The sequence below is a fragment of the Canis lupus genome, chromosome 13 (genome assembly GCF_048164855.1).
Source record: "Canis lupus baileyi chromosome 13, mCanLup2.hap1, whole genome shotgun sequence".
Lineage (NCBI taxonomy): Eukaryota > Metazoa > Chordata > Mammalia > Carnivora > Canidae > Canis > Canis lupus.
The window spans coordinates 50,084,439-50,104,217 of record NC_132850.1 but is presented as its reverse complement, the minus strand read 5'-3'; the positions used below and the strand labels follow the sequence as shown (position 1 = coordinate 50,104,217).

Genomic DNA, 19,779 nt, shown 5'->3' with positions numbered 1-19,779 from the left:
ATTTTGGGATTTAGGACCTAAACATATGGATCTATTGGATATTTCTTATTGGACAGAAATCAGGCTTACACTATGAATTTTATACTGTAATAAGTAAATATTGAACATATTAAAGGGTTAAATAAATATTTAGGGGTAAATGATTTGTAATAGATTAAGAAGTTAAGATCATGGGGCACCTAAGTGTGTCAGTCAGTTGAATGTCTGACTCTTGATTTCTGCTCAGGTCATGATCTCAGGGTCATTAGTTCGAGCCCCGCCTTCCTGCTCCACTCTCAGTGCAGAATCTGCTTGTCTCTCTCCCTCCTCTCCTCCCCCTCCTCTTGCTTGCTCTCTTTCAAACAAGCAAACAAACAAACAAACAAATAAATCTTTAAAAAAAGATCAAGTAAGTTTTTTGCCCACATTTTAATGTTAATATCATTAGCAACAGTTATTATAATAGTGTTAGGATTGTGTGACAGCAGAACACAGGAGTGTCTAGAAAAAAAGAATGGTTAATAAAAAAGGGAAAATGTGCATTTATCTTTTCCATCAAGACTAATAAGGTCTTGCATATGAGCCAAAGGGTACCATAGATTCTTATCAGATTTCAAATACTTCTAATATTTGCATCAAGTGGAAATGTTCAGGTAGAGCAATGATATCTCCTTATTTCCCAGAAATTATGTCAAATGCATTTAGTTTCATTTGCACCATTAGTTGATATTTATTTATCTGTTCAGCAACAGTCTCTGTTTCCCTTATCCTAGGTTTATCTGTTACTCAAGGTACCTTTAGTTTTCAGAATTCGATGGACAAGTTTGATTTTTCCCTTTAAATTATTTTGAAATGTTATCAGAATAGTGATATGTGCAGGGTCCCTTTGAAGATGGAGATTTTGACTAGATGAAAGAGGTCATCGGTGCAGACATGTGGGTAATCTGTAGAGCTAAGATGAAGCCCTGGTCTCTTGTAGAGGTCAGTCTAGTTTGTCCTTTTCTTTCTGGAAGACACTGTATTTTCAATTTTAGACACTTGATTGTACTATTTAAAATAGTCCTGAGAATTCCTTTGGGATCCTGTTCTGTATTTGATTACCTCACTTTTTTTTTCCCGAATGATTGTCTTTTAGGAAAATTGATAATTGTGATTTTTTAATACATGTTTTAATTCTTATGATTAGAAGTCAAAATAATTATTCATATATAATGATACTTTCTCATTTGATTAATCTTACAAGGTATATTGGACCATTGTCTTCAGACTGAGTTACTTAATTTAAAAAACAAGCCAAGTTCTCTCTACATATTTCACGAGCATAAAGCCTCTCATTTATAGGCATTTTTCCAAAAGTCTTTGCCTAATCTTTACTGAGGTGAATTTATTATTTTCTGCATATATTGAAAGATTTATGGACATGTTTTATACTTAAATGTTGTCATATGAAATAAGCTTGGTACCTCTTATTTAATAGTGGCATGATCAACTACTTTTATTTTTCCCTAGGAGGATAGCAAACAAGCTCAGTTTTTAGCGTTGGCAGTTGTATACTTTATCTCTGTTCTTATGGTCTCAAAGTACAGAGACATTTTGGAACCCCAAAATGAAAGACGTAACCAGTCATTTAAGGAAACTGGTAGTGAAAGTGGGAATTTATCACTTCCTGGTAAGTTTCTGTATCTTATTCTCTATCATCCAAAATTCAAGTAAAACATTTCCTAATAGGGGTACCTGGTTGGCTTCGTAGTTGAGTGTCTGTCTGCCTTTGGCTCAAGTCATGAAACCTGGGTCCTTGGAATTGAGTGCCCTGCAGGGAGCCTGCTTCTTCCTATGCCTATGTCTCTGCCTCTCTCTGTGTCTCTCATGAGTAAATAAATAAAATCTTAAAAAAACTCCAAAAAACTATTACTTAATAATTAAAATACTGATTCTGGAATTTAAATGCATTTATGTATGAAGTGAGATTGTACATTTTTTAAATTAACAACTAAATATTTTAATTTAAGTACCATGTATTTAATTCCAATTGGGAGATGATACTTCTTTTTAAATTAAAACATAATTAAGAAAATGTTATCCTTTACAAGTAAAGGATAACATTTTTGTTTGCTTTGGCATTTATTGTAAAGGATAAATAATACATATTCTTTCTAAGAGATTTGTTAACAAAAAACTGTAATAGAAGTGATAGAAGTAGTTATAGAAGTAGGTGCAGGTTATAGTTGTGTATTTAGAGAAGCAGCTATTACAGTTGTAGCAGTAGCTACCACTTTGTGGAAGTGATTTATTTATTTAATAAACATTCATTCAGTACCTGGGAGGTACTTGGGTATATTCATGAACAAAAGAGGAAAAAAATTTCTTCCCTCTGGAGTTTATAGTCTAGTGAGAGGAGATAGAAAAGAAGTACATGTAATAAATTGTATAGTGTTTTAGAAGATAAAATCCAACAGAAAAAAATATCAAGAATGACCAGGAGAAATGGACTGTGAAATTGTTATTCTAAGGAAAATGAAGAATTATTTGAAGGTTTTTGAGAGAGGAGTTACAATTGACTTAAGTTTTTAAAAGTAACAGTTGGGATTCTGTATGAAGAATATACTCTAGAGAGCAAGGAAAAAAAATCAGTGTTTTAGTTAATGTACTGCTGTGTAACATACTACCTTGAAGCTCAGTGGCTAAAATGATAACTGTTTTAGTCTTGTTATCATGATTCTGTGAATGTGGTTTGGACAGGGCACAGTGGGGATAATTCATCCGTGCTCTAAATGGTGTTTGCTGTGGCCTGAGATGCCTTTTCCACTCATATATCTACTGCTAGGATGGCTCAAGAATTGAGGCTGACTGACTTGAAATGGCTCAGCTGGACATATATGTCTGAGGCTTTGGCACTTGTTCTCAGCTGAAATTCTTTGGTGTTCCTCCGTTAGTTTGGAGGGCCTATATCTTTTCATGTAGTCTCTGTACATGTTCTCTTCTGCAAGAGAGCCAGCTTGCTTACACAGGTGTCAGGTGTTCAGTGATCCTGAGAAATGCACAAGTTGCCAGACCTTTGTAACAGCTGGTCACAGAACTGGCCCACTGCCACATTCTGTTGATAAAACTAAGTGAAGCTCAGCCCACATTCAAGGGGATGGATACCAGGAGGCATGGGCCAAAAGGATTGTTAATATAACAGTTTCACACAACCCAGTGGGAGGATATTGCAATAATCCAGGAAAGAATGGATTTTGTGATGGACTAGGGTGGTAGCTATAGAGTTGGTGAGCAGTAGTCAGATTCTGGATACATTTTGATGGTAGAACAGAATTTAAAATACTGGATATGTGAAAGATGGAATGTCATCAAGAAGGATTATAAGGTGCAGTTGGACAGAAGGGGAAACATTTTTGGGAAAGATAAATTCAGTTTTCAACATGTTGAGTTTGAGATATCTTTTAGACATAGAAGATGTAGAATAGGCACTTAAAAATAAGTCTGACTTTTTTTTGGTTAATATAGTAGTATTTTAAAACTTTAAGAGTGAATGAGATCACTAAGGGAATAAATGTTGATAGGGAGGGTAAGTGCTAAGTCCCTCCAACTCAAGAAATAAGGGAGAAAAATAAGTGAAGGAAATTAAGAAGGAACAACCAGTGAGGTAATAGATCAAAAACCAGAAGAGTATGATGTCCTGTTAGCCAAGTGAAAAAAAGTATTACTAGGTTGGAAGGAATGGTCATTTGCTGCTGCTGTGTCAAATGCTATTAGGACCAAGAACTGACCATTGGAGTTAGCAAGATGGAGCATTTTTGTTGGAATGCAGTGAATGCCTAATTAGAGGGAATGAAAGAGGGAATAGATGGTGTTCCTTGTTGAACTACATGTTAAAGATTATCGAATTACTCTTGCATAATAAGAGGGATAACATGTGTTTTAGCAAGTAGAAACTGTGTTTGAGGTAGAAATCTTAGAATTATTGTCCAAAGAAGTGACAATGTATAAAGGCACATTTTCTGTGCCTTTGAAGTCCAAAACATTGTCCTATGTTCAGCAGATTGCAAGTAATTTGATGTATGAAGTGTGATGGCAAGAGTAGCAAGAGATAAAGTTGTTGACCACCTACTACTTGCTGGGGATTGCTGTGGGCACAGGCATTGTTATAGGTACTGGACATGAAGTGTTAAAGAGGACAAATTCCCTGCCTTGGTTAAGTTTACATTCTAGCGACTTCTATTATTGAAGTCTTGTATTTTATCCTAACGATTTTGGAGTTTTTCTTGTAGGCCAATGGCTTTCAACCTTGTGTTACTATCTGTTGGTATGTCATACTCAGTTTGATGGGTTTTTCTCAGTTATCATTTATTATTTTTATATTTCTCATCATTTTATTAAAGCATCTATTTTGATTACAGGCATATTAATGCAATATATTATATAGTTCCTGTAGTTTATTTTTCCCTTTTAGAACATGCTGTATATTTCATAATTTAAAATAGTAGATGGTGGGTGATGGGGATTAAGGAGTACACTTGTTGTGATGAGCACAGGGTCACAGGGGTAATACATGGAGGTGTTGAATCACTACATTGCACACCTGAAACTTAATATAACACTGTATGTCAACTAGCTAAAATTAAAATAAAAACTTGAAAAATTAAAAAAAATAGTAGATGGCTGTTAAGACTGAATGTACCCTTTAAAAATTGGTTCTAAAATTTTTTTGTTCTTAACTTTTCTTGTTTCTGGATAAGGTGTAGAAAATACACCATCAGCATTCAGCCCGTTAACACCAGCATCAGTGGAAGAATCTGAGAGCACATCATCTACTCGAAGGAGGGACTCAGGCCTTGGGGAAGAAACAGCTGTTGGCTTAGGAAACAGTGTGGATGTAGTTCCTCCTGTAACACCTCCAAGTGTCAGTGCAGGCCCAGACGCAATCAGTGAGGCACTGTGCACTCTTTCTTTAGAAGTCAATAAATCTCAGGAAACCAAAAATGATGGAGGAAATGAGTTGGATAACAAGGCTGCACCATCAGTTCCAGTTTCAAAAAATGTCAATGTGAAGGACATTCTTCGAAGCTTGGTTAATATACCAGGAGATGGAGTCACAGTGGATCCTGCCCTTCTGCCACCAGCCTGCCTTGGAGCTCTTGGTGACCTGTCTGTTGAACAACCTGTGCAGTTCAGATCTTTTGATAGGTACTATAAATAGTCTTTTGTATTGATCTGCTTATATTTATAAATTCTAAATACTTAAAAGGTTAACAGGAATTTAACTGCTAAATTTTGTAGCTTCAACATTAGAAAGGGATGTTTTGATTTAGTTTATAAAAATTAAAAGGATATTTTTGTTGTATAAAAGGTTTGTAGGTAGGCAACAAGGTATTTAAATTTTTATTTTTCATCCTACCAATAAGATGGTTTAAAAATAATTTTAATATTACATTTGCAAGTTACAATGTAAATAGTTTTGTTTGTTATAGGTTAGAAATCACCTCTACTTAAAAATGGCTACTTTTTACTCTTTTGCTACCAGTACTGTCAGCCTTTGTGGAGGAAAAAAAAAAGTGGGAATCTGTGGATTCCAGTAGACTCAGGAATTCAACAAGGTGCTTAGAGCTTGAGAGCTTGAGAAAACTGATTATAGATTCTTGACTTTATTGGTTCTGCTGCCTAATAAATCTTTTGCTAATGTACCTGAAAAATTTTTTTATATGTTCTAAAACTTTGTGAAATTCTGCCTATAAGACATGTATGTATTGAGCTATTACTTTCAAACATCAATATTTTTATTGGGATATAAGCTCTAACTTAAAGAGAAGTTGCCAATTAAAAGAACTTTTGTTTTTCTGGAGTCATTTGAAAGGAACTTGACCCAACAGTCCATCCCTTTGAATATTTCATTGTATATTTTCTACATAACCACAATACATTAGTTGAAATAAGGAAATCAATGCTGATGTAATACTATCTTTTAATCTTCAAACATCTTTAAGCTTCACTGATTGTCTTAATCATACCTTTATAGTGGAAGGATCCAGTTCAGAATTCTGTGTTGTATTTTGTTGTGTCTTTTTATTCTCCTTTAATCTGGAAGAACAGTTATTTAGTCTTTCTTAAATTTTATTATCTTGACATTAGAAAATGATAGCCCAGCTGTTTTTGTAGAATGTCCCTCAGGGGCAGCCCCGGTGGCGCAGCGGTTTAGATCCTGGAGTCCCGGGATCTAGTCCCACGTCAGGCTCTCTGCATGGAGCCTGCTTCTCCCTCTGCCTGTGTCTCTGCCCCTCTCTCTCTCTCTCTCTCTCTCTCTCTGCATCTCTATGAATAAATAAATAAAATCTTAAAAAAATTAAAAAATAAAAGAATGTCCCTCAGGTTAGATTTGTCTAATATTTCCTTAGAATTTTATTCAAGTTAATGCATTTTTGTCAGGGAAATTGTGGAGGGGGCTCTTTTTCTTCTTGTTGTATTCTAACAGGTGGCACATATGATTTTATTTTACTACTGCTGATGTTCATTCTCATCATTTATTAATGTGGTATTTTCTAGATTTCTCCACTGTTAAAGTATTTCTTATAAAGCAATATCATCCTGATCAAATGAATTTAGTTCATTATATGGCTTTATGATTTCCTATTTTATTCAGTATGTTATAATCTATTGTTGTGATTGTTACTCTTTATGTTGATGCTCAGATTGTATCTGATTTGGCCAGTGAAATTCCTTCAAGTTGGCTTCTGTTTTCTTTTGACACATCCTCATCATAATTTTCTGCTGTTTTATTTCTTTATGTCTTCTCTTTTCCTCTCATCTAGTTTTCTACTTGAGACTTGCTGTGGGTTGGAACATGAGGTGTCTAAGCTGATAAAAATTGTTTATAGTAATTAAGATGCTCTGAAAGAACACAGGGAATATATAATTTTAGTGGAGAGTCTTTTAGTCATCATCCTTTGTCCTCTTGTTCTCTCTACCTCTGTTTAAAGATGAGGTCAGTGTACTGGAGTGATGAGATTGATGAAGTCTAAATTCTAGCGAAATAGCATCTTGGTATATTTATATTGTTACATTACAGGTATAGTGGCTGCTCACTTCAGTCTTTTTTTTAAAATGGGCTTTATAATATAGGAATTAAATTTTTGACTCTAGAAATCAGACAAAACTGAGTTTGAGTTCTGGCTCTATCACTTATTAGTAAACTTGGACTAGTTCTCTCATTGAGCTTCAGTTTCCTTATCCTTCAATTGTGTGACACAGTTAAAGACAAAAGACAAAGTAGAACACTATTGATGTGAAATGATATTGAAGATATATTAATCTCTAACACTTAGCATGAAGAAATCACTCGATAAATGTGAACTTAGCTGTCACACTTAGTAAGACATTTTGTCATTGCTGCATTCTGTTGTGTGTGTGTATGTAGAGATACTAAATGTTTGGGAATACATATTACAGATAAAAGGGTTATGTATTCCTAGTATATGTGTGTGTGTATATAAAATGTTAACAAACAAATTGACTAATCTGCTAGAAAAATTAACAAATAAAGGAGCGGGTAGTTCATATATAAGGAAATAAATACTGTTAATATGCAAATGTAAAGGCAGTTTGTATCACTAATAATGAAGGAAATAAAAATTTAAATAACCATGAGAAAAAAAAATAACCATGAGATAGTTTCTTTGATTAAATTAGCAAAGATTTAAAAGATGATACCTAGTGTTACTGAGGGTACGAAGAAACACATTGTCGAAAGGTCATGTTAATACAATGTATTTGAGGGAAAACTGGCAGTATTAATTAAAATTTAAAATATGTAAATATAATTTTAGAAATTAATACAGAAGATACACACAAGTATAACTTTTTTTTTCTGGAGAAATGTCATAGTTAAGCTAATACTATTAAGCTCTTAAGCTGTGAAGTTCTAATCTAAAAGCATTTTTTAGTTAAAATTGATACTATTTTTTATTCTTTACAGATGACGAAAACTTAGGCACAGGGAAATTAAGTAGGTAGTTAAGCTCTTATGCTAGTAAATGTTGGAAGTTAAGTTTTGAAGCATGGATGACTGACTCTAGACCTTGTCATTTGGTGGTGTTATGCATCATAGTTACCAATCTATGAAAGATTGGTTCCATATGCTATTTTCTACACATACAGGAATTAGTATGTAGCCATTAAAGTGAGAAAAGCAGAACATTATGTATTGGTGTAAAATGATACTGTAGATACATTATTAAATGAAAAAGTGGTATACAAAATAGTTTGGAATTTATGATCTTTTAAAAAAAATAGATGTATCTGTTCATATATGCCTCAAAATGTATATTTAAAACTGTTCATAGCAATGGCTGTATTTTGAGAGTGGGAAGAGATATAAATAGTTTTTAAGATATTCTTAATTTTGGTAATTTGCTTAAATGTTTATTACTCTTAGATGAGTAGCCAAATACTTAGTGAGGGTAGATTTGTAAATTTAATATATCTTATTAATCTAGTCAGAGAATTTCCTTATAAATGTCCCAAATTTTAGTGAGTGGGTTATGAACTTATTTAGGGAAACAATGCCTCAGTAATACATATTAAGGAGTTTATTAAAATAGAATACAGGAGAATTTCTGTGTTAATATTTTTCAGGATGTTATTTGGAACTTATATGTCTGGTATGCACTTAATGTATTGTCCGATGGCAAGCAAAATGCTCTGTTTCCACACCCCCCGCTCTTTTTCTTAGCAAGAGACACCTTTTGAAAAACTATTCTCGCACAGGCTTAGGCCAGTGGAATATCTTTGGGAATTTCAAAGCATCCCTCTGATCATGTATTTATCTCTGGAATGCTGTGTCAGAAATCACAACTCTCCTCATATCTTAAGAATTATCAACTCTCAAGCAATAGCTGGAAAGTTTAGAGTAACAGCTACATGAGTGGGACCTTGCTGAAAGGCTGCCAGGTTGTGAGCCTTTGTGGATGGCAAGGTGTTTGTGTTCATTCCCATGCCAAAGTTCTTGCTCTTATCTAATTTGAAGATCCTCTCTGGTGATTAGTGGATGCCAGGGATTTATCTTGATAAAGTTCAAGGGCTTGTCTGGCTTTTCAATTAGATCCTTAGGGAGTAAAGTGCTAGGCTTAAAATGCTCTTTTCTCCTTTAGTGAACTATTTGCATGATAAATAAAATAGCGTTTATGTGAAAGTTTATGATATTTGAAACTGATATGGTTCTGAAATGGAACTTCTGAACTGTAGTGATTTGGAAGACATTGTTGCTCTTTGTTGTGACTAAATAAAACTTTACAGAAATCTTTGTTGTTCATATTAAAAAAAAAATGCCAACAGTGTTTACACTTTCTGTATGTGGAATGTTAGGAAACTTTGTCATCTGTAAAATGGAGATGATAATACGTAGTTCTTAATTCATGGATTGTTATAAATAACAATAACAAATATATTCTAAGTATAGTGCTTCACAGGTACTTATTATTCATTAAAGTCAGTGAGTTTGTAAAGAAAATTATAGTACGTGGGGTACCTGGGTGGCTCAGTTGCTTAAGTATTGGTCTCTTGATTTTGCTCAGGTTATGATCTCAGGGTCCTAAGATTGAGCCCTGGGTCAGGCTCTGCACTTGGCAGGGAGTCTGCTTCTCTCCCTGTCCCTCTGTCCCTCCCCCTTCATGCATGCATGAATGTGTGCACTCTCTTTTTCTCTCTCCCTAAAGATAAATAAATGTTTAAGTCTTTAAAAAAATGATAATATGTAAAATTTTATATCTTAATATTTGGTTTTTAATTGACAATTTGGAAAATTGCTTATAAAGCTAAAAGACATATCTGCCTTACAAATTCTTCATGCCAGAAAGTTTGAAGTGCTTTTTGTTAAAGTTGATGGCAGATACTAAAAATCTAGTTATTTGCTTCTTAAGTATTAACAAAGGATTTCAGTAAGTCTCTTACATAGAAACTTAAGCTGTTAACAAAGCCAGAAATATCCCTAGCACATTTCTTGGCATGTAGGATCTCAAACTTGTGTCAAATGTGTGTTGCGTTTTCTTTGTGTTTTCCAAAGTATTTTAGAAAGTTTTGAAATAATAGTCCTTTCATGATCATTCTTGAGTAGTGGTAAAGATAAATTTCTGCAGGTTTTTTTTTTTTTTTAAACTGTAGGTAGGACATGCTTTATTAGTTTACGATAGCTTACAGATCGCCTTTATTGAAAGCTTTAATTTTTTACATGGAACCCTTATGACAATGGAAACAGTAAAGGAAAATATCCTGAAATCTATCTGCTGCTTTTTTTTTTTTGTCCTTTAATTTGGATCATTACGACTTTGAATTTTCTTTATTTTTATATGGTCCAAAGCTGAAGCATTATTAGTTATTTTGCTTTCTCAGTATTGATTTGAATCAGCCAAAGAATTTGGAAATTGATTAATTTTCTTTCTCTATTAAGTACATAAGTAGGCTAAAAAATTGAAAACTTTATCCATTTGTGAGCATATGTATTTTTTATTTTGGTAGTAATACATGCATAATTTAATATCTTGGAAATCTTTATTACTGCTTCTTGTAGACGATTATACTATAGGATTGTGTTTAAATGTTAAAATGAGGGCAGCCCAGGTGGCTCAGTGGTTTAGCGCTGCCTGCAGCTCAGGGCATGATCCTGGAGGCCTGGGATCAAGTCTTGTGTCGGGCTCCCTGCATGCAGCCTGCTTCTTCCTCTGCTTGTGTCTCTGCCTCTCTCTGTCTCTCTGTCTCTCATGAATAAATAAATCTTTTAAAAAAATGTTAAAATGATTGTGGTAATGGTTGCACAACTCTGTGAACATACCAAAAACCATTAATTGGTTTTGTACAATGTGTGAATTATATCTCAGTAAAACTTAAGAAAAAGGTCAATATGAGAAAACAGTTCAAATTGGAGGCTCCTGTTTAGACAAACCTGGAATTGTAGGGCCTTTACTTTGACAAGTTACTTTACCATCTGAGCTTTACTATTTTAACTTTTAAAGTGAAGGTAATATGTATGTTAGGACTACTTGGAGAATTAGGTAATAATTCTTGGCATATTGTCAGTTTATTTTTTTTATTTATTTTTTTGTCAGTTTAAATCATAGCTATTAATTTATAAATTTATAAAATAGGATCACGTGAGAACACAAAAAATAGTGTATTACGAGCTTTGACTTGAAGATTCTGGGGAGGCTTATCTTTAAGAAAGGTTTTGAAAGATGAGAAGGAAGAGATTACTGGCTAGCAGGGCTAAGAAAGCTGCATCCTAGCTGAGGAATAGTATATGCAAAGGGTCAGAGTTGTAAAATGCTGTATATGCTGAGGAACCATAAGAGCATACAGCAGAAGTGTATGAGGAATGCTAGATAAAATGTAGGTACCTGCACTTTGGATGTATTAGGAATGAGAATATGAGGAAGATCTTAGAAAATATTTACTGAACTATAATAAAGAATCAGTATACATGATTGATAACATTATTAATGATAGTAGTTTAAAGGGTTAGAAATGAGATCAAGTTTTTGTTACTTTTAATTAACCATGTTGTCTTTGACAAATAGTGATTGTGTATACTAAGGAACATTTGTAGTAAATTTACCAGTTTTGCAATGTTTTGTTGTGAAAACATTCAGAGAAGTTGAAAGAATTCTACAATGAATGCCCATAAACCCATCACTGAGATACTGCAATTAACCTTTCATTCTATTTGCTTCATCATATGATTCTTCATATACCCTTCCCTCTATCCATCAGTCTTATTTTTTGTGTGTGTTTCAACAGACATTGGTTCACTTCATAAACATTTCAGTATGCAGATCTTTTAACTAGAGTTCAGTATAGTTTTTTTTTAAGGTAAAATGTACATACATTGAATGGCACCAATCTTAAGTGTACCATTTGATGAGTTTTGACAACTTTGTACACCTGTGTAAACCAAATCCTCAATCAAGACATCAGTCTTGAAAGTTCCCTCTTGCTACTTCCCAGCTAGAGGAAATTATTCTTTGATCTTCTTCTACCATAGGTTAGTTAGGCCTTTTCTAGAACTTCATGTAAAAGGAAATATAAAATTTATGTTCCTTTGTATAAGGTTTTCTTCACTCAACATAATGCTTTTGAAATTCACCTATGTTATGTTTATCAACAGTTTCTTTTAATTGCTAGTATTGTTTCATTGTATGAACATATCACTCATTTTTGGAAGGATTCTGAGCTATATCTATTTTTGGCTATTAGATAAGGCTTCTTGTACATAATTTTTGTGAGCATAAGTTATCTTGGGGAAATTCCTAAGAGTTGGCTGGTACATTGGGTAGTTTTAGGTCTTAAATTTCAATTATGGAAAAAATATTTTCAGTTTTCTATATTTTCAGTTTTCTAGTATCATTTTCTGTTGCTCATTTCAGTGATTATTATATTAGTGAACTAGACCTTGCTAGTTCTTTCTTTTGTGAACAAATAAGAGAGTAAATTCTGCACAGCACTCCTCCCTCTAAAACAGATTGCTAGGGTATGTACCTAGAGATTTTCTTAAACAATAGGCTAATGAATTTCTGCCTTGAGTAGGAAATGCATAATAATAAATGTAATTTTTTTTTGTATTATTTTGAGTGTACCCTTAGTGTGCACACATGGGAGTGCATGTGTGTGCCTACACAAACATATATGGTCATATTTACTCCCTGTAAAGTCAGTAATCTTCATCTGATATAAGCTACCATGATTTAAGCACACCATTTTGGATTGAGGGCTCAGGTGGCTGTTGCTTCTATTTTTTAGTGTATAGTTAACATCGGCAGTCACCCTTATAATGATGTGACACCAGCTACCCCCAAGTACATTGAATAAGCCATGCCTAACAGAAGAGAACTTGATTTAATTGGCAACAGTGTTTGCCGTCACATGATAGGCACTGAAGTAAAACAGAACCTATTTCGCTGCTTTGTATTATCTTTCTTTAGTATAACAACAAAAACAAAGTGTATTTTTAAGGTACTGGAATTACATAATTTCCACTTTTGAATACATTTATTTGGATCAAGTATCTAAGTAACTTTATTTAGAAACTGAATACTTTAAAGCTGTTAAGGGAATACTTGAAGCTTGCAGTTACAATATTGTCAACAAAAGATGTGATTAAATAAATTGAATGTTGAAGACTTTAGGCTTATGGTTAACACCAGGTAATTAAAAGTAAGCACTGCTGTGGGAGTGCATTATATATCAGCTGTCCTCTTTACCTCATTAACTGGGTTTTTGCATGTTTATGGAGCTAACTTCAATTAAAAATGCCTTTTAGTTATGCCTAATAAGGTCCTTTAGTTACTATTTTGGTATAAAGTATTACACTTTAATTGAAATTGGTTTATCATAAATACCTATGTTTGAATAATAGACAAAATAAATAAATTTGATTATTTGGAAATTTTTGCATCTAGCTTTTATACCTATGCATTGTTTTTTTCTATATAATATTAACAAAAGATAGTCTTTGGGGATTAAAAGGAAAAAATTAGATTATATACATGTTAAAAATAGTTTATCTGCATTTTCTTTTTTACCTTAGATTTCTAAGGTTTTGTGATTTCAAATTAGTGGTGCTTAAAATCCATGTAGAAACATGTTGTTTTCTGCTTCAATTCTGAGGTTAAGAAAAAGTTAATTACTTTTCCACTTGAGTGCCAAAATCCCTTTTTTATATACCTTTGCTTATATTTTATTTAAGTTGGATGATTAAAGATGATCATAAGTTTAAAGAATATTATATAGTAATTGTAAGTTCAAATGTTATAATGAATTCTTTTATTTCCATAGGATATTGTTTTTATTCTAAAACATTGAAATGCAGGTAAATATGAACACCATTGGAAAGATTTCTTATTGAGAGAATATTCTAAATTGTACATCAAAATAGAAATAAATTCTAAAAGGAAGTTAATTTCTTTCTGTTTTGAAATTAATGTAATTAACTTGAATGATCCTTTGTATTTTAAAATCTATTTACTTTCTTTAATACAGAAGTGTCATCATTTCAACAAAAAAATCAGCAGTCTTACCTTCTACACTTACTACAAGTCTACCTACAAATGCTGTCAGTGTGGTTTCTTCAGTAGATTCAACCCAAACCTCAGATGGAGGAGGAGAATCACCTGGTGAGTTAGTTATTAATGATTTGAACAAAAAAAGTTTGTAAATCCCACTTTTGCAAAGTTGAGAATTTTTGATTAGTTATTTTGTTAGGCTTATTATAAATCATTATGCATTTATATTATGATGTTAATTGTTTCATAATTTTCTGAATAAATTTGAGTAGTATCAAATTGTAACAAATTTCAATATTTTCTTAAACATCATAATTTTTCTTAATGTTTAGTGATAAGAGGAAATGTTCACAGCTGGTTAAGTAAAAAAATATGTACAATACATAACATGTAATCATAGGTATGTGTAGTATATACATCTTTTATATATGGGAAAAGCTAGGAATAGTATTCTGAAGTTTTTGATTATTTCCATGTGGCTGAACTACTGGCAATTTTGATTTTTTAAGTTTCGTGTTAGTTTCTTTTTCAAAATTTTGTCAGTAATGTTGTATTAGGTTTATGCTTTGGAAAAAATAGTTATTGAAAAAAAACTTCTACTTGAAAACCAAAATCTATAGTAGTAGTATTATGTGTGCTGTGTTGCCTTTTATTTTATTAAAAATTAAAAAGACCATATATACCTTATATTTTAGATCAGTTTTAGGTTGTAGGAAAATTGAATGGCCAGTACAGAGTTCCATGTACTATCTCAGCATTTCCTATTCTCATTGCTCCCCATTCCCTATTACTAACATCTTACAATAGTGTGGTATGTTATATTTTTTCATCATTGTTTTAGTGAGAAAATATAAAAGAAAATAAGTGTAGAACTCTACCAGATTTTTCCATTATACTCAGATGCTTTCATTTTACTTTGGAGAAGAAACAATTTGGGAATCTCTGTTGGATGGATGCAAATTTCTGTTATTTCACCCCATCCAAAATCCTTAAAAAAATCAGCTATGATTTTTTTTTTTTTCTAGAGCTGGGGAAAAGATGGAGGTACTTATAGCTATGAAACTGTATGCCATCTTTTAAACTCAGTATTAGTGAATTTCTAATAACTTCCCAGAGCAAATGTAGTAAGTTTTAGAGGATTGCAGTATACTGAGTAAAATGTTTTCCTCTTATTTTGAATATATTGCCCTTTAATTTCAGTTTATGAGATAAGGTAATTAAAACAACCCTCTGATTGCTTTTAAATGTATTTTTCAAAATTTAAATCATGCAGTCATTAGAAGAGATAAGAAACAGAAATGTGAGAGGTATACGGGCAACATTGGATATAAATTTATTTCTGAAACATTATAATTTTTTCCAGTAAGTCCATTATTATAAAAACTCATCCTGAAGAACCATATGCAGATTTACAAAATAATTTGCTATTTTGAGGACTATTCATTTATTGTGAAACCCTCACAAACCTCTGTATCCACCGTTTTCCCCCATTATTTAAATTTTAAAAAATTTCCAGTGGTGATAATTCTCAGTTTTCAGGTTCTCCCATTTTGTGCTAGAATTGTTAGCTCTTTCTCCCCAAAATCCCTTAATTAAAAAAAAAATAAGTTCCTCATTAAGTTATTTCAAATCTTCTTCCTGTTGATGGTCTTTATTTTTATCATTTGTTTTTCATAACTGTTCCCTTTCCTCTTTCACTGTGCTCTTGTTGTTTTTATATGATGTCTCCATTTTACTTTATTCCTCTTCCATTCCATTAATTGCCTTACTACCTTGATAAGGGAAATCTAAGTCAATATGGTGTTTTCAGTCATTGTACTTCTCATACTCCTACAGCCTCACTATACATACTTTGTTTACCATACTTGCCAAGTATCCTGTTCTTTTTTCACTTGGAATCCAAACCCCACAAATAATTATCTCTTTGCCATCAATATTTTTAACTGAGAGATTTTTTTTTTTTGGCAGGTGTCTTGATTTAAGTTATTTGCCATTAAAAAAAATAGGTGACATATATTTAAGTTTAATTTCCTCCTCCTGGTTCAAGCAAGATTTGGGAAAAAATGATTTGTGGATAAATTGATAGTTGTAACTGTCAGCTGAGCAGGCAGTTTCTCCTTCTTCTTCTTCTTCTTCTTCCTCTTCCTCTTCCTCTTCTTCTTCTTCTTCCTCCTCTTCTTCTTCTTCTCCTTCTTCTTCCTCTTCCTCTTCTTCTTCTTCCTCTTCTTCTTCCTCTTCTTCTTCCTCCTCCTCTTCTTCCCCCTCTTCCTCCTCCTCTTCCTCCTCCTCCTCGTTCTCTTCCTCCTCCTCTTCCTCTTCCTCCTCCTCTTCCTCCTCCTTTTTTTTTTTTTTTTTTAAAGATTTTATTTATTTGAACAATAGCAGGAGGAGCAGAGGGAGAGGGACTGCAGGGGCTGCATCCCAGGACCTTGAGGTCATGACCTGAGCTGAAATTAAGAGTCAGGTACTTAACCAACTGAGCCATCCAGGCACTCCTGGGCAATTTATTCTTGCAGATCTGGGTAAACTAGGTATTAGTCTTGGTTTGATCTTACATTATTTTCTTTGTATGAAGATATAGTAAATATCTGTCCCTGTTGATTGTAGTCCTTAAATCTTTGTGTCTTGGGATGACTTCAGTTCTGAATTTTATGGTGAGTTAGCAACAAAAAATAAACTAAAATTCATTAATAGATAATTGATTAATAAAAAATACACTTGATAGTACATGATATAATAGCAAAAACAAGAATTTCTTTGGAAAAAAACATGTAAATATAATACATAGAATAGGACTTTTGTAGCAGAAATGTTTAAACTATTTGGAAATTTTGATACCAAAATTGTTTGATGCACTTGGATCCCAGAAAAAGAATTAGAGCTTGTCAGCTTTTGTGTGGTTAGATCTTCTTCTGTCATAATATTATCACCAACTAAAAAACAAAGCTAACAAAAAAGCAGAAATAGACCAATAAATATTGCTGGAGGGGAGCAGTGTGTGAGGATGGGTGAAATGGGTGAAGGGGAGTGGGAGATAGAGGCTTCAAGTTATGGAATGAATAAGTCATATAACATAGGAAATACATAGTCATTGGTATTGTATGGTGAAAGGTAGTAATTACACTTGTGATCATAGCATAATGTACAGAATTGTAGACTCACTATGTTGTACACCTGAAACTAATGTAACATTGTATATCAACTGTACTTAAAAAAATCATCCAAATTTATAATAATGCAAAAAAATGAGGATTTGTACATTTACATTTTAAGCAGTGCACATTATTGAAACCATGCTTAATACACAAATTTGGATTATCATACAAATTTCAGATTTTAGTTTGGATAGTATTCCTTAACTTCTGTAACATTTTATTAGCAAAGTATAGTCCATTAATAATATTGGCAAATCTTTCTCTATAACTGAAAAAAGATATTTTTCAGAGAACAAGGTATACCTTTGGTATATGCATATTTTAAAAGAAAGCTAAAGGAGAAAATGGTTTTCATAAATATCAAGATCTGGAAATTTTAAAGTTACTCATCAGTTTAATTGCCCAGAATGCAGTATGTGTTATGATGCCATTACTCTTTTTTTAGATATGCTAACATGTTTTTTCAACCGTGATGCAAAGCATAAGTGATTCAAACAAAAATGAAGCTAACTCAATAAAGGACCTAAATAGACTGTTTTGCAGTAATTTATATGCTGGGTGTTTGCTAGTTTGTAAAATATAATAATTATACTCCTCATTACAATATAAGGCTCTGTTCTGTTGATCAGAGCCATGTATATTATTAATTAGCATGTTTATTTTTAACATTGAAGAGAAATATTTGATTCTGGTTTATATAAAATTTGACCCAAGAGGCTTGTATTTACTCAATGAATAGAAGTTTCTTTTATTTAATAAAGAATTTTACTGGGCATATGGACTACTCGTCCTACAACTGGGTCAGAATGGGTGAGGAGGTTGGGGGCGAGAAAGAAATCTAAAAATACAACGTTTAGGGATTAAATATTGGCATTTGTTTTAATGATACTTTATTGTGAAGGACATTATTTATTTAGACCCTTAGGGACCTTAAGTAAACAGTTGGCTGTTCCCTGGGTAGATAAGAGACAGATGATGTATTTGCATTTTCTTTTTTGTTCTTTTGAATGTCTGGAAAACTGTCAGTTTGAAGGAGCCAGTTTATCAGTGTAAGGATAAGGAAAAGATAAGTCAGTATCATTCCACATGTTCAAAGTAGCTTCTGCATTTACATATGTGTGATTGCCTATTAAAAATATTTAATGTTAATTTAAAATGATAGTCATAAATGTATGATTTTATCTGAGTTGAAAAAATGCAGAATATTTGGAAATTACTTTTTTCCCCTGGCAGAAAAAAAGGACAACCCCTGTGAAATTATTGATACATTAGTTTATTTTTTCATGTGATATTTTTCTTATATAATCATTGCTAGTTGATTTTTAAAAAAGTTTTTATTTAAACTTCAATTAGCATACTTGTAATACTAGCTTCAGGTATACAATTTAGTGATTCCATTCAACTCCCGGTGCTCATCACAAGTGTAACCCTTAATCTCCATCACCTATTCCACCCATCCCCCTCACCTTTTTATCTTTGTTGGTAAAGTGTTCTCTTATTATTGGAAAAGACTGTTTTGTAGAATCCCTTTCTGCTGTAGTCTCTTTTATGTTTGAAAATTGGCATCACTTCCAGGATAGTATTAGGAAGGTATTTTTGTTACTTTAATTTACTGCACCATTTCAGACTTTTGATATGCATTTCAGCTTGTTAAAATCAGAGTCAGCCACAGTAAAAGCTTATTTTGTTTTGTAACTACTATCTAAAGCCTCATACAAATATTTTCATGAGATTTATTCTGTCTTTATTTTTATAGATGGGACTTTATACGTTCCTTTTTTTCAGCTTCAGAAAAGTTCAAGAAAAACTACCAGTAGTCCTTTGAGACAGTACCTGTTATACTCTCAATAAAGATGGTCTTTAAAAACTATCACCAATTAAAAAAATAAAACTCAGAGATAGTTAATTAATCACTAGTGATAGAAGTCAATGGCCAATTATGGTTTAATGATCATATTGCTGTCAAGGATTTAGAGAATTGGAGGTGTCATTAACTATAATAAAGATATTTGGTCTCTGAAGTAGGTTGTTGAGTGTTGTGTAGGAATAGAAGGATTGGCACTGAGTCTCAGAAATGCCAGATACTGAACGGCCAAAGATTCTTTTCAACTTCACCTTGTTTTGCCCTCTAGTTTGAAATGTTAATGTGGGGGGTGGGGGGAGAGAAAATGGAAAACTTTTGATTGTGAAGTGGAAATTCATATATTTTCTTAAAGAAAATGTCATTATGAAGAAATGTGTACTTCACTTTAAAATTAATTCTATGCATTAGGATAGATTCCATTCAGTTTGTTAGGGTTTTTTATGTAGTTAGCTTTCAATTGAGCAAGATGGAGAGGAGGAGAAGGCAGCAATTAATAAAAATCCCAGTAAAAAGAAAAGTCAACACTGATTTTCAAGGGAATGGGAAGGAAATGAGTTATGGAAAAGACAGATTCACAACATTATCTTCTTACTCTAAGAGGTGGGCTCCGTAAGTATCCAAAGGTTATTTGTCTAAAATTGCTTACAATGTCCTCCCTCAAACAACCAAGTCTGCAGGGGGTCGGTCAAACAGTCTAGATTTCTGAATCTCTATGTTTGGCTGAGAGTTAGTGATTAGAACT

General features: G+C 32.8%; 1 protein-coding gene across 12 annotated transcripts in view; it reads left to right on the top strand.

Annotated features, from left to right (window-relative positions):
* Nucleotides 1-19,779, top strand: part of LRBA (LPS responsive beige-like anchor protein) — a 740,528-nt gene that overhangs the window by 200,156 nt on the left and 520,593 nt on the right. For all 12 annotated transcript variants that reach the window (XM_072773570.1, XM_072773571.1, XM_072773578.1 and 9 more), the window contains 3 exons: nucleotides 1,489-1,648; nucleotides 4,716-5,163; nucleotides 13,996-14,129. In XM_072773570.1, the coding sequence (XP_072629671.1) occupies nucleotides 1,489-1,648; nucleotides 4,716-5,163; nucleotides 13,996-14,129 (742 nt within the window). The remainder of the gene's footprint in view (nucleotides 1-1,488; nucleotides 1,649-4,715; nucleotides 5,164-13,995; nucleotides 14,130-19,779) is intronic.